General features: G+C 40.4%; 1 protein-coding gene across 1 annotated transcript in view; it reads left to right on the top strand.

Moving 5' to 3' along the window:
* Window positions 1–5,969: 5,969 nt before the first annotated feature.
* Window positions 5,970–16,260, top strand: part of LOC117407087 (neural cell adhesion molecule 2) — a 276,877-nt gene continuing 266,586 nt past the window's right edge. The window contains exon 1 of the mRNA XM_059029424.1: window positions 5,970–6,271. Coding sequence (XP_058885407.1) covers window positions 6,220–6,271 — 52 coding nt within the window. The 5' untranslated portion in view covers window positions 5,970–6,219. The remainder of the gene's footprint in view (window positions 6,272–16,260) is intronic.

Genomic DNA, 16,260 nt, shown 5'->3' with positions numbered 1-16,260 from the left:
GGTCTTTGCTTGTGACTTCCTTTTTTTATCTGCTGGGTTTTTCATGCTCAACAGTTTCCCGTGTGTATCAAAGATGGTCCACCACCCAAAGGACATCCAGCCAACGGCAGGCCAGTGGTCGAAAACGGCTCATTGATGAAAGAGGCCAAAGAAGGCTGACACGAATTGTGCAGAGCAACAGACGGGCTACAGTTAGTCAACTGACAGTACAGTACAACATTGGTGCCGAAAGACCTATAAAAGAATGCATAACTCATCGTACCTTGACACGAATGGGGTATGGCAGCCAATGACCTAACAGAGTTCCACTTCTTTCAGCAAAACACAAGAAGCTGCAGTTGCAGTGGGCTAAGGAATGAAAACACTGGACACTGGAGGATTGGAAAAACATTGCCTGGTCTTATGAATCCTGGTTCCTGCTGTTTCACGTTGATGGGAGGACTAGGGTATGGAGAAAACCACATGAGTACATGCATCCATTATGCCGCGTGTCAACATTGCAGGCTGGTGGTGGTGGTGTGATGGTGTGGGGTGTGTTTTCCTTGATAAAAGTGGAGCAACATTTGAATGCCAATCAGGTGCATCCCTTCATGGCAGAAGTGTATCCATCTGCTACCAGCCAACTTGACACAACTGTGGGAAGCATTGGAGTCAACATGGGCCAGCATCCCTGTGGAACGCTTTTGACACCTTGTAGAGTCCATGCCCTGAAGAATTAAGGCTGGTCTGAGGACAAAAGGGGGTGCAACTCAATATTAGGAAGGTATTCCTAATATTTTGTACATACACAATTATGTATGTTCCTCTCTGAATAAATACTGTGTAAATGACACAGCTTAGTGGTGAATATATATATATATATATATCTGTGTTGAGGCATGCTTTAATAGTTCCTCCATCTCCTGTTTCTTTATATAATTTCCTTAATTAGATAATACAGATAAGACCATACTACACTATGAAAATGAAATGTTATACTTAAACAAAATTACAGTAACAGAATACACAATTAAGAAAATGAATACAGACCTACATTAATAATATGCCGTTTTAGTTTTAAATGACTTGTATACAATTAAAATGATTGAACAATGCTAGTAATTACAAAATAAAAAGGTGACACACTTTACACATTCCTTACAGAATAACACCTTCCTTAAAAAGGAAAAAAACAACATATGAATCCAAATTAACATGTATTTATACTAAAGTAATACAAAAATGACTACAAAAGATTTAGAAGTAAGTAGTTTTTTGAGATTTACGTTTATACTGTAAATCACTTTCACGAATCAGCCCCCAAATGTAGTCTCCCATCATGTTCTCGTTATACTGTCCTTCATTGACAGCTCATCCAGGAGCCTCAAAGCCGTGCTGCTCCATAATGGTAACAAGTACCTGTCTCTTCCCCTGGCTCACTCGGTGCACCTCAAAGAGGATTACAACAGCATCAAGACCTTGCTGGACGCCTTGAAGTATGATAAGTACGGCTGGGACCCCCGGAAGGTGCTGATGCCACCACTGCACATCAAATTGGGCCTTATGAAACAATTTGTCAGAGCTCTAGATAAGGAGTCGGCAGCCTTCAAGTACCTTCAAGACTTCTTCCCTAAGCTGTCTGAGGCAAATGTCAAAGCCGGTGTCTTCGTCGGACCACAGATAAAGAAGATCCTGGAGTGCAATGAATTCCCCAAGAAGCTCACTAGTAAGGAGAAAGCGGCTTGGAACAGCTTTGTCGCAGTGGTTCAGGGCTTCTTGTCAATCACAAGGCCGAAAACTATGTGGAGCTGGTTGAGACTCTGGTGAAGAACTACGGCACAATGGGCTGTAGGATGTCCCTCAAAGTCCATATCCTTGATGCTCATCTTGATAAATTCAAGGAGAACATGGGAGCGTACTCGGAGGAGCAAGGCGAGCGCTTCCACCAGGATATACTGGACTTTGAATGTCTCTACCAAGGACAGTATAACGAGAACATGATGGGAGACTACATTTGGGGGCTGATTCGTGAAAGTGATTTACAGTATAATCGTAAATCTCGAAAAACTACTCACTTCTAAATCTTTTGTAGTCATTTTTGTATTACTTTAGTATAAATACATGTTAATTTGGATTCATATGTTGTTTTTTTTTTACTTTATGTGAACAAAAAGACACAAATTCGCCCATTTTCTCATTGGAAATAGGTAAATTTCAAAATATCACTGTCCTGGTCACAAAAGCAAAGTTTGTGGGGAATAATAGCCATTTTCTATACTTTTGAGGCATAAGCAATTAGGAAATAACACTTACTACCCAGGAACCAGAAAAAAAAAAAATTGTTACACGGTGTAATCATTCGGATCATTTAAAAAAGTTAGCCCCCTGTAACATGTGTACAGCACACTGACTTGCCCTATCTCGTTTTCAAGGGAGTGTTTTCCATGAGCAAATTGCCTCATAGAAGAATGGTACTTAACCATCCGTCATCATGCATTGTAGCTTCTGGAATCCCTGGGAATTTCAATGAGAATCCTACAGCATAACAGAACTGTGCACGTGCAATGTGTGTGTGTTTGTGTGTATCTGCCTGCTGAAAGACAAGTGCACACATCAGTGGCAGCAGTGTGCTCAACACATCTACAGCTTTAAGCAGGTAAATGGAACAATTTTGTAGCCAATTGTTTGCACAAAAGAATAGAAATTGCTGCGTGTGGACACCTGTGGCAGGGTGGAAGCCCTGCCGGTGTAAAATAGATCTACTTTGAATGTAAGTTTGGCAGGGATGTGGTTAAATCCATCTCTCCCAACAATCACAGGTGTGGCCCCATTCCCTAATTAGGTAAGTTAGTGCTAAATGGGGAATGGCCACATATAAAAACACTTTATTGGGGCAGGGGGTTTGGAGGAGGAAAGCCAGTGAAGGTGTTGCTCAGCCTGGCGTTTGTAAGTGTTTCTGTTGTATTGTATCCTTGTTGTGTTTTTGTTTAAACTCATTATTTTGGCCCTTGTGCCATGTTTATTTGTTCCAGTTATATTTGTATTAGTTAATAAACTTGTGCAATAGCACTTTAACTGCAGCTTTCAAGACTCTATCCTGTCACAACACCTATTGTAGCAACAGTGGCACTTTAAAAGATATACAGTACTTGACTGTTATTATGGTTGCTTTAGTAAAGGGCAGCACAGTATCTGATCGCTGCTGTACCCGAGAAGCCTGGTCACAGTGGAGGTGGTTCTGTGCTGTGCCTGCAATGGCCATGCTGACAATAGAAAGCTAATTGCAGCCACACACACACACACACACACACATATCTCAGAAGCCAGTCTGTTCCATTATGTTCCATCAGGGTGCGTTTGAGGTGGAGAGGCATCACCTGCAGGGGAATGGTAAAATCTCACACTGTCACAATGATCAATCAGCTCTGTACATAGAAATACTCAAACCCAGGAAGACATTCAGACTCAAACCCAGGAAGACATATAGATTTAAACCCAGGAAGGCCTGAACTTTACGGGATGACCTTGACTAGCAGCAGCTCTGCGGCAGGAGTTCAGACCCCTACATGGATATCCTCCAGGACTGACGCAATCTGGACCCTCACAGATTCCATGCCCAGGCATGCTGAGGCACTGAAGGACAGGTACAGAAGGCCAGCCAGACTTTAAAGAGAGCATATGCTGCCTTTCTCCATTCCTGTTCCAGCGTGAGATTCCAAAGTAAAAGTGTGTTCTCTGCGGCATTATAGTAGCATCTGTGTATACAGGATGAGGAGCCAATGAAAACACATCCCAATAGTTAGTCATGAGGGTCTGAATGTCTTACCCTCTCTACCTGAATGTTCACTGCCTTACACAGAAAGCAAAGTCTGCTTGAAACAGTATATCAATGTTCTTTTGTGTTAAAACAATGCATTCTACATTATTCATGCTTGTGTTAAAACTAAGTTTTATAACAAGTATTTGCTTTTGATGCACCCTGTGTGCTGCATGCAGGGGAATGTTTGGGGGGGGGGGGTGCATTGTGGAAGACAAGTGTGCAATTACTGTCAAGTTAATGCTATAAAAATTGACAAAAAAAAAGTAGCCAAGCATTTTGGAGAGTAACTGACAACATTGATTTCATACAGTATATAAAAAGCAAAAGCCCCGAAAAAAACGATTTACATAAAACTCGAAAATACCAAAACATGAAACGAATAAAAACCGACAAACACAAGCACTAATTATAAGTACGGCTGTATTTTTTTCCTGGTAAAAAAAAAAAAGTCTTATTTCACAACATTTGACGGTCTAAAAATAGGTATTTCAAGATGTTTTACGATTAAACATAACGAGGGTCATGTATCAAGAGTTTGTGATGGCATTAAGACCATAGCGCCGAGTTTACGCAGACCTCAAAATTGCCCTGTATGTATCATGACAAGTTAAGGCCGTGTTAGCACCGCCACAATGCGCTCCGCCGCTCATTAGCCATGCATTTTACAGCATGTCAAACCTTAGTTATATTCATGGCCAAATTGTAGGTGGGGCTCATTTGTGTTATTATGAATGAGATTTATGAAGCGGCAGAACAGCTGTGCCGGCCCTAAAAAGGTCCACAAATAAATTTGATTACGAATTTGTCTCATATGGGCGCAAAGAAAAAATCGGAAATAATTTGATAGGAAAAGGCATTATGGCAGCAGTCATATTCATAAAGTATTTCTTATGATGGAGAGTGCAGGCTCCTAACCTTCCCCAACAACCCAGGAACAGAGAGAGAGTATTGGAGATGAAATTGCAGCTCAATCCCGGCTATTTCATTATGCACAATTGTTTGTATTCGTCGTATAATAAACTTGGTTCATTAAGTTATCCTTCTCATTGCGTATATTTGGTTTTATTGTTAATAGTGTAACGTGCACGGGGGAAGGCAGCAGCAGGGCTGGTAGGTGACGTAATCACGCACAGAGACATAAGCCCGATACACGCTCCTTGCAAAGGAGCCGGCTACAGCGGTATCGGGTTCGCGCCCGCCCTCTGCTGTGTGTAGATTGTTTTGCCCTGTGTGATGCGCCTACCTGTGTTGATCTATTTAGCTACAATATAATATAAAGTCAAGACACTCATTTGTCGTAAAATAATAATATAATATAAAGTCAAGACAAGTAATCAACGCGAGTCATTTCTGCCTCTCAAAATTCCCTACCTATTCTTCAATTGAGGTAGCCCATTGGGGACGTGCTGTTTTCAGATTAGCCTGTTAATGAGGTCTGTTTTGAGGGTGAGGCGCAGCACCGGAAAATGTGTGCCGCGGCAGAGCTCTACAGTGTGCAGACAGGCTTTCAGTGTGCAGTCTTTTGCTGTGAGGAGATTTTTATTTTTTTGGCAACTTTTGTGTTTTAAACTCTCCGATACCAGGAAGAGCTAGGGGTAAGAATGCAGTTTAACTGTATTTTAGAACGTCCATTCAAATGCATCTCACCAGATTTGATACATACTTACAACCTCGAGGGCAGTTTGATACATTTCACCTGTTTTCTACAAAGAACGACACTTTGTATCAAATATAAACCAATGAACATAAACTGCTAAAAAAAAAAAAAAAAGCACCACAATTCTGTGAATGTCAAAATATTCATCTAGGCAAAATTGTCAACACCAGCCTGTAAGTCTAATGCTTTTGTAGAACTAATACATTCACATAAGGAGAAAATCTGTTATAAAAATAAATCCATTGATTGTATAACATTGCCGAATCATTTATTTCCATATACATGCATATTTAAGCAATGTAACATTTTAAAACAGTAACCACAGCAGTACATTTCATAAGACAACGATCTTTTTTGAATTGAATGAATTTTGACAGTATGAGGAATCTTATGCAAATGAAGTGTTTACCTAACATACCCCCCCCCCCCCCCCCCCCGCGTGCAAAAATCAAGAGGGTTCATGTGGAGTCTGGGACTGACAAACATGTCTTTGGATGCACAGGGATCTCTTAAACACAGCCTGGGTGTAGCTTTTACCAGTACTAGTTATGTTTTCCTTTTGCGGATGGATATTGGTTAAAGAAAGATATGTTGCTGCGGATGCAGACTCTGTTGCCTGAGCCCTTCTGAATATAGTGGTGCAGTCAGTGAGGTTGCGTGCGCTCCAGTCTCAGTGCGAGAGAGAGTAGAGCGTGAGAGTCTTGATTTATTTTACAGTACACTTGCGACTAACAGGAGCTGTTCAACACTGAACCAGTTGAAAATGATTCTCAACCTGCTGTATTTCCTCGGATTGCTCATCTGCAGCAGTCAAGGTAGGAGGAAATCTTTCTTGCCATGAAGTTGTGCGACGTTTGATTCCATCCCTTTTTAAAATATATTGCTGGGAAGTGCAACGTGTTTTTAAAAGAGAACAGGTTTAAAGAGAGTGACGGATGAGACTGCGCTGTTTCGTAGTTTTCGCAAGTCGTTTAAACAAACAAAATAAAAACGAGCTTGTTTGGAGACATTAGCAATTTGTTGGATTTTTTCGAGCATATATATATATATATATATATATATATATATATATATATATATATATATATATATATATAGCTAACCTCCAACGTTTTGTTGTTGCTGGTCTTGGTGTTTTGTTCAAGTCCCATGCATGCACACTCCACTGAATTGTGGCTTCTTGATGCATTCTAAGTTGTAAACTGGTATGAGCCCATGTTGAAATCTGTACCGTGTGCACAGTATGTGGCCTTGGGTACCAGCATCACTGATCTAGTGTCGAGATGGAGGAAAAAAGCGGATTTCTGAACACATTTTTAGTGAGAAAAAGTGCTCGTTGAATAAGAAAAATAACGAGATGTCAATATAAATAATACATACCTTCACCACCAGTTGTGAATCATCAGTCAAGATCTTCTGAATATTAATGTAGACACCATCTACTTGTTATCAACTTGATATCGATGGAGGAATTAGTCTTTGCAAAATTGTTCAAATTGTTCTTGTTACACACACGCGTACATATCTATCTATCTATCTATCTATCTATCTATCTATCTATCTATCTGTAAAATAACAGATTCTTACTGGGGTTACAGAAGTTATCTATTTCAATGTTCTACAAAGCAAGATATTATGTAGCTGGTGCGACCCTGTAGAATGCATGTATGGATGCATGCTAAAGTACTTGAGGTGATGCCCTACCAGTATCAGATCCTTTTGATACCATGGGATGTGTGTGTGTGTGTGTGTGTGTGTGTTTAAGCATGTTTTGCAGAATGTTACAGGGAAGATTATTTATGAGAACAGCCAACACCTGTATGGTTTCCAGTTATCTCCAATACACTGATGTTTGGAACTGCGTGATTGGTGTTAAATCTGGAGCTTTGTGAAAGGCAAACATTGCTTCTCTTGGAATATGAATCCTTATCAATGGCAGCAGGTGGTGGTAGAGTGCTACCTATGGATACACTGCAGCTGAAAATATGCCAGTTCTTACAGAGTTGTAAGCAATAGTACTTTTTACTAGTTAATAAATACCATTCCTTATATCTTTCAGATTTGTTCATTATTCCTAATGCACTTTTAATATAAATACTTTGTGTTGCTATTGATGTGATTTTGTTGAATTCTTATTCTGTAGCATTTTGTTTTTTTTTCAATTTCCAGAACATATCTCACATTCTATAATTTTTTCATGTATAGTTTTTCTTTTACTGCAGTGGGCTTTAAAATTAAGCGGGCTTCTTTTAAACAGAATATCGCTGCTGTAAACCTGTGATGAGGTTTAATATAGCAGCTGGGTAACCAGCATCATGCTTGTTTACAATGTGTACATTTCATGTTCTAACATTTGGCCTGCTCAAGGCAAACACCTCCCTGATTGAGGAGCAGCAGTAACACTCATTTGTTCCAGCAGCATCTCTCTATATGAGGTCAGTGCAGGGACCTTGTGGGCCATTCCAATCCAATAAAGAACATGGTTGGAATAAAGACCTGGACTGGAACGACCAACTTTGACCACTCCTGATCTAGTCCCTGTCTTACAGGATTAACTGCATAGCCACCCTATGTACGGTGGGTAAACCGTAACGTGGTAAATATTATGTGTGTGCAAAGTTGACTTTAAAGCTGAATGCCCAGAGCTGTGGAATAATAATAATGGAGAGTACTTATAGACAAGAAGGATCAGATGGACATAGATAGCTGACAGCATGGACAAGTAACATCAGACTTTTAGTTACACTTAATGATTTGAGTATTACAATAGAAAAAAGACTCATCCCCTGGAAATAGCCAAGAGTGCAACAGCTAAATGCTCATTTCCTAGGGAACAATTGATTACACTGTTGAATGACAAGCTTTTTCATACTGTTAATTGGAATATAGATTGTAATAATAATGATAGTAATTTTGCTATGCCCAGAAATAACTGTGATGGAACCCATCAAACTCAAAGTAATCCAGACGCAAACCTTAAATCTTGGAAATAAATTGGTAGCAATCACTTCTTACTAATTTTACAGAGGTGCCAAGGTCAGGATACAGAGCAGGGAAAGAAAACTAATTATAAAAAAAATAAAGTGAGATTGCAGCTGAATCGGGCCCACATGAATCATATTTACACTTGCATGCTGATTGTGGACTCTGGTTAAGGTGGCAGTTCTTAATTTTCAGGGGTTCCACGAACAGATTGTCAAGAAATACAGATTTTGAGATGATTCATGTATTATTTACTGATATAACAGTAGAGGAAGTGAGAGAAATGGCCATTCTGCTGGCTTGCTGCATTATGGATGGCTGGCTATGATTTTTCCTTTTTTGATATAAACTGGTATAAAGGTGTTGTAAGGATGGTCTCATGAAATATCCACAGCTGCAGTGACCACAATGTGTCCACATTGTGTCCACTTAAGTACATTTTTCAGTTTTTACTTGGTTTCACAAACTGCAATTATACACTGGACCGTGTATACCGTGTTAAAAAGGTTTAAAATACAGAGAGAGGGGAGAGGGGAGAGGGGAGAGGGGAGAGGGGGTATTAGTTAAATCAGTTAATATCCTAATATTGTCCTACTAATACTAGAAGGCAGTTCATGATCTGTAAAGTCCAAGTGAAACATTATACAATACATTGCATTGTAATGGAGAAATAGTAAGGGAGGTGTAAAATGTCTTATACTGTAAATGATTATAAGTAAGTGTATGAGATACTGGACCAGTAAGATCAATCATTACAGACTGCATCAATATTTAAGTTGCCTGACCCAGATCTTGCACCAGCATCTTGTGTATTAGAGTGGTCCTGACAGCTTGGTAACTACTTGATAGAGAACCCGATGTGGGGATTGTTTTGGGACATCCCATTGTAATGGAGTATATCCCATCTGACATTAGCTTTTTGGTGTAATGCTTTACCTGTCTTATTTGGTTATAACAAATGTTAGCGAGCGAACGTAGTCATGTGACAACCTTGGGATTGTTGTAGTAATGTCGGCAAAGCCCTTTGACTTGAAAGTAGATGTTTAAATCCTTAGCGTTTAATGAGGAACTGAGCTGATTATCCGTGGATTCCATTGACATGGCCTTGTTAAAACAGAACCGGATGATAAATAATGGAGGTACCTGGAATTGGCTAAGCTGCAGTGTGTCAGTTTGTACCCTGGAAGTGTTGAAAGGATTCTGGCAGTCCACTCCACGGGACTCTGAGCTGCTGGAGACTACAGGAGCAATACTTTTAGTGTGATTAGAACCAGTATCTAAACTACAGATATTATTTTATATGTGCAGGACGGTCATGTCCATAACAAAGCATCTCCACAGTGCCTCCCAAATGGCATCAGGACAACTGCAGGTTCTTGTTGATCTCGTCCTTGCATGCCCATAACTACAGTAGCTGACTGGCTGCCAGTATACATGTAGTTCCCTACTGAACTGCAGGCTCTTGTCGATCTCCAGTCCTTGCATGCCCATAACTACAGTAGCTGACTGGCTGCCAGTATACATGTAGTTCCCTACTGAACTGCAGGTTCTTGTTGATCTCGTCCTTGCATGCCCATAACTACAGTAGCTGACTGGCTGCCAGTATACATGTAGTTCCCTACTGAACTGCTGGTTCTTGTTGATCTCGTCCTTGCATGCCCATAACTACAGTAGCTGACTGGCTGCCAGTATACATGTAGTTCCCTACTGAACTGCAGGCTCTTGTCGATCTCCAGTCTTTGCATGCTCATAACTACAGTAGCTGACTGGCTGCCAGTATACATGTGGTTCCCTACTGAAGTGTGGTTTCATTCCTCTTAACATAAACTGCATATATTTTCTATGGGGCAGCAATTAATTAGTACTGTACTGTGCCTTGGGCTACAATCTAAAACCATCTCTCGTGGGTCAGTATGCTAATCCTCACCTTTTTTTTGTAGGAAAAATAGAGAGAAACACAACGAAGAGTCCAGGGTACCAGTAACTAAGTGGTGTCAGCTAATCTGAAAAGAGCAGAGTTTGCTGACAGTGTTTCTGCTGGAATCTGGCAGGTGTGGATGAGTTGGGTTGTATAAATGGAGAGAAGGCTGAGAGCGATACTCTTTAGCAGCTAATGCTTCATACAGTCTGTCAGTTGATTGAGGTGCATTATTTTTGGAAAGTTAAAAAACAACCACTTGGACAAATGCTATTTTCACATAAAATGATGCACAATCAACCACACATTGATTCATTCTGAAGTCTGTCACTCATAGCTCTCTCTCACACAAACACTGTCCACCCCACACACACACATGCACGCACTAGGCACATCAACTGTTTCTTTCTTAAGTTGCTGTTTTGGTTGCTATCCAGCGTTCCTGGGAAAAAGAGCTACAGTGTTGCCTATGAACCATTTTGGGTGCTAAATGAATCATGCAGCAAACTGAATGAACACAAGTGCTGTGTGTGAAATATTATTTTTTTCCATTTCACAGTATTATTTTGCCATTAATTAAAAATGTAATGCACATGTAAAGGTTGAACATTTGCAAAGAAAAAGTTTGGTTCTTGGTACAATACACTACAGCTGCATGCTGAAGGTAGAATCTTTTCTCTCTATTTAACATTTTGTACAGCAGAGGCAGCAGATTTTGAACCTTTTGTTGTGAATCAAAGTGCTTGCATGGCAGAATTGTATTAATTATGATGTCAAGCAGGAGGACTTAAATAATTCAATGGGTCCTCACAAGTCACAGAGAAAACAGTCTACCCTCCATGTCAATTAGGCTTTGGCACACGATGCTAACCTTGGATATTCAACAGATATTCATCTGTGAAGAGTGGATTGTTTCTGGTGTTCATCTGTCTAGAGGGGGAAATCCCTCTTGTTTAATTTTCCACACAATGGAATAACAGGGTTGCCTTATGTGTTTTAATAAGCACAACAGGGACTGAAATCTTTAAATTAGGCACTGGAATCAACAGAGGGAATCCCAGAGCTGCATGCTTGTTAAACTGATTCCCTTTGGGGACGGCTGAAAGAGTTCCTGCTTTTTAAATAACAGCTGCTAATGGCTGTAGATAGCAGTGAGGTCAGGTGTGCAGGCTGTGTCTCTGTGTTGCACCTTGTCTCTCCTCAGTCAAGGCCATGCTCCTAAAGCGTCAACAGATGAGAACATTGTGTAGTAAGTTAAACGGGGCTGATTCATTTAAACTTTTAGAAATACTGTCCTCCGCTGAGTCTTGCATCCAGTGTGCACATGCACATTGAAATGCTTTCATACAACAAGATGGAAGCGTTTGCATAGCTTCCTAAAATAATTGCTAATGCAATTCATATCTTGTGTTTATACAAAGTAGTCTCCTGGTGCTGATGTCATCTCTTGATACTACCTGCATTAAAAATCACTGCAGGTTTAGGAGAAAAGACAGCAGACATGCCATGCAGCACCCACAGGGTTAATGGTTCTGCTCTGTGCTCACCTGTGCTGGCACTGGGGACCTTCTGTAAAAAACACATTGCCTCCCGTCGCACTGAGCTGGATAATCAGGGCTGGATTTAGAGATCTGGTGATGTAACCTCTTATTGTCTTCTGTCAGGGCCCAATTCATTTTACCTGCCAGCTCACACCTCAGGGTCACACATTGAGATAGCAACTAAATTGAAGCGAGAGGTAGCCTGGATTGCTTGATGGTTAACAGCATAGGCTCGAATACCCCTTCAGCTCTGTGAAGTCTCAATGCGTTTTTTTCAGAAAATGGCAAACCAGAACAGCTGAAAAATTTTGAATTAAGGGAGTATTAAATTGTCCTTGGTGTCCTGGCTAATTGTCTTGACTCCTAGCCAATTCCCGTGTACCTACCAATGAAAGCGCCTCTTGCAGTTGTTAGGAGTGTCATCTTGTTTAGTGTCGGGCCTGAATGGAGTGCTGGTGCATCAACATTCATCATAAGTACTGCATGTATCCACACATGATATCAAATGCTTTTTTAAATAATCTTATTTCAAATATGTATTTCTTGAATTTAGTTCAATTTACTTACAGCACTGTTCTGATACCTCTATGCCACATAAAAACATACAGTCAGTTTTAAAATTCATTAGATGTGACATACATCTCCAGTGTGTGGTGTAGGGATTACGGTCATTAAAAAAAAAATTTGGGACCGACATGGGTCACTGTGATCTCTACAGCACAGTACATGCTCCAGTGATTAAAGCACTGTGTGTGCCATCTTTACAGAACACTCTTCCAATCTTTGAAAGCTGTGGTCCAGTGATTAAAGCACTGTGTGTGCCATCTTTACAGAACACTCGTCCAATCTTTGAAAGCTGAGGTCCAGTGATTAAAGCACTGTGTGTGCCATCTTTACAGAACACTCGTCCAGTCTTTGAAAGCTGAGGTCCAGTGATTAAAGCACTGTGTGTGCCATCTTTACAGAACACTCGTCCAGTCTTTGAAAGCTGTGGTCCAGTGATTTTACAGCTTAATCATTGTCATTACCACTAGTTATTAACAGAAATTAAGCAATGATACTGTATCAGTTACCAGTTTGTGGGAGAAGCAGCGGACACAGTGCTGGCGTGTGTTCATGGAGGAACCTGATGCTTCTCAAATGCACCTCCAAGCGCCTGCTGTTTTATACAGTCTCTACACCCCTTTGTGTGCAAAGCTTAGCTGCTGGCTTATCTTTGTGTGTCAACAATGTCTTGTTACTTGCACCAGGTCAGGTGAAGTCAGTTCTGTTCATAGTATTGCCCCTTTCTCAGGCAATAAAACATTCCAGCAGCATACGCTGCCCACATACAGCTGCACCCTCAATAATAGTTTTGTATGTGTCATCTGTTCATAAACTCCTTCCTTAGTGTTTTATTTGATCACTTAAATAGTGACACTGATTTCTCATGTCTCAGAGTGGGTGGAGCCCTGTGCTCACCTCATTGCCTCTAAGCCATGCAGTGCAGTACGTACGGTACGGTAGGTGCGACAGACCTGGTGCCTTATTTGTTGCAGGTAAGAGAACTTTATTGTATAAGTTTTTTATAATTTAAAAATAAAAATCTAATTGAAAATACACCAACGTGGATCTGCCATAATAAAACACAAAAGACAGGAACATAAATTACAACCTGAAAACGAATGATTCTGCACCCCACTGAGATCTGATTACACTGAAGCCACAATAAATCAGATGCCCTAATTCTACATGCCACAGCTCTCCGGGACACCAGAGGAAGTGGTACAAACAAGACAGACTTTGAAATTTGACAACATCAATCTGTGGGCAATGCACCATGTGCGGCTCAGAAAGGGGAGTCTTAGGACTGTATTTATATACGTAGCTACGTTTATGGGTGGGTGGTTCTTTCAAAATGTTAATTTACCAAAACCTTCCTTTTAAAAGAGAAGCTTCAGGCATACTGAGTTATAGTGACCTGGCACTCCGAACAAGCTCCTAATAAACATACACTCCCACAGCGTGGGGCTTGCATGCTCCAGTCCCTAATAAAACAGTGAAATGAATATAGCTGTCACTGATCACCATCAACTCTTTAAAAGAACAAAGCCATCCTACAGTAAAATGTGTGGTGCCACTTATATTTTATTCAGGAGAATGTACTTAATGATTCTATGATTGTGAACTGTTTTTGGATTTTATAGGCGTTTTCCTAATTATTTTTCTTTATATACTGAACAGGGTTTTTATTTATTTATTTTTAATTCACCACTATTGGTATATTAAAAGCATTTGTGCACTTGGTTATTTTGTGTTTGAAATACAGTTAATGTCCACAAAAGGATGAAACAGTGTTTTTGTTTGAAGCATTTAACCTTTCTGTTTTGACTCCCACACAGTGCTGTACATACTTTCTGGAGGAAAGCATGGCATTTTTTGACCTGACCTGAAGTATCAAGTCTGTCATAATTTGGAATATTGCTCAAAAGTGTGAAACAAATCCAAATCCCAATGCAAGACAGAACCTCTATACATAGCTGTTGAGTTAAACACTTTAAGCTGTGTCAGCCTGGCTCCGAGAGGCTTCAGTCCATCCCATAATCAAGAAGCCAATAACTTAAGTCATTTGGAGCTCTGCAATGAAGGATTTGGATGCTCTGCTTGTTTGACTTGCCCTTGTTTGATCTTCCTCAGACAGGATATCAGCTAACCTCTTTCTTTTTGGAATATTCTGATCCATAGACCTCCCTGCATCAGGAATTGTCTGTGGGGCCCCCTGTTTCAGGATTGATGCCGCACTCTGATCCATTATAAAACCTCTGTAACTAATGCAACATTTTATTAAAGTGTGGAAAACTCAGCACAGGGGTTGTTGGAAATTGATGATATTTTACGTTGCAGACTAGATGAAAAGATACCTGTGTCCAGAGTTGTTCGAGGTCATGGGCTCAGTCATTTTTATTTCTTTCATAATGGTGTTCCTGTACCACCTGGGGCAGACTTGTACCATTCAGCCAGGAAAGTAATGTCTGTGCCTCTCAATCACATCACCTCCCCGCTGAGCTGGATTAAGTGCTTTCGAGGCTCTTCTGCAGCCTCCGCAAACCCATTGCTTATCAGCGCTCACCTGCTGCTCTCCCATCCCCACCGGGATATAATGGGCTGCTGCGGTCAGCAGATTAAATGGCTCCATTTGCAAGGAGTCCATTATTCAGTGGAGAAGCCACTGCCGTGCGAGACTCAGGTGCCTTGATAGTCGACAAGCCCTTCAAACGAGAATGGGGGGGTCGGGGGGGTCGGGGTCGCCCCAACAGAATGTCCTTGCTGTACCTTTCGTGCAATAAAACATGTTTAACCATGATGTATATGTGTAGCCTTTACAGAAAGAGCTGCTGCAGTTTTGTCCCATTTCACATTCAGAATTGTAATTGTAAATACCAGGTCTATCAATTCAAAAGTCAGCAAGAGTTTTCGGGGTAACAGATTATAGCAAGAAGTACTAATTTTCAAAGTTTTTCAATATTTGTTTTCAATGTTGAATCTATACATTTAGGCACAAATGTCGTTAACTCCTAGATACTTGTCCGTTGGATGTCATTGGTTGATGAAAGTTCTGAGGGTTCTTATCCCCAGTGTTCTAGTTGGTATTGATACATTTTGGTACAGTAAATAATTCACCCAGACTCTCATTGTTGTGTTCAATTTAGTTAAGAGACTAATGGAATCCTACCATTGCACAGGAATGACATTTAAATGAAAGATCATACGTGCTTTCTAAAATTGCACACAATAATAATAATGCCATTCTCTTACACTTGCACATTAAATAGGATACGTTTCTGAGCATGTAATGAGGGGAGGAGATGGTATTAAATTCAGCAGGTTCTTTGCTCTAATCATTTTAAATGAATAACAAAATGCACTTTGTTTTGACAGCTAAGTGAGAGATGGCTACTTGCATGCACACATTTATATAAACTAGGCTCTGTGTCTAATCTCTGCTTGTGGGTATTTTTCTTTCATTCTTCCAGTACCATTCTCCTTTCCAATGGTTCTATGTGAACTGCTATCCTTTCAGATCCCTGCAAACCTGTCCTGTCAACAACATGAGATAATTCCCTTTAATAAAGGTTCTGTAAGTCAGAGTCTAATTTGCAGTTTAACTGGGGGTCTCAAGTAATGGTAACGGTGCAGCTGGATCTCAGAGTCTGGAAAAAACCTGGTAAATTCAACTAATTCTGTCAAATGTGATCAAGTTCATCCCTCGACTCAACTGCCAATACTTCAAGTTTACATGGCTTAATGCAGAGGTGTCAAACTCCAGTCCTTGAGGGCCACATTTCATTCTAACTTAAACGCTCAATTAACATCATTGATCTAA

Source organism: Acipenser ruthenus, chromosome 8 (genome assembly GCF_902713425.1).
Source record: "Acipenser ruthenus chromosome 8, fAciRut3.2 maternal haplotype, whole genome shotgun sequence".
NCBI lineage: Eukaryota > Metazoa > Chordata > Actinopteri > Acipenseriformes > Acipenseridae > Acipenser > Acipenser ruthenus.
Note: the sequence above shows the minus strand (reverse complement) of the source record. Positions and strands in the feature narration are given on the sequence as shown.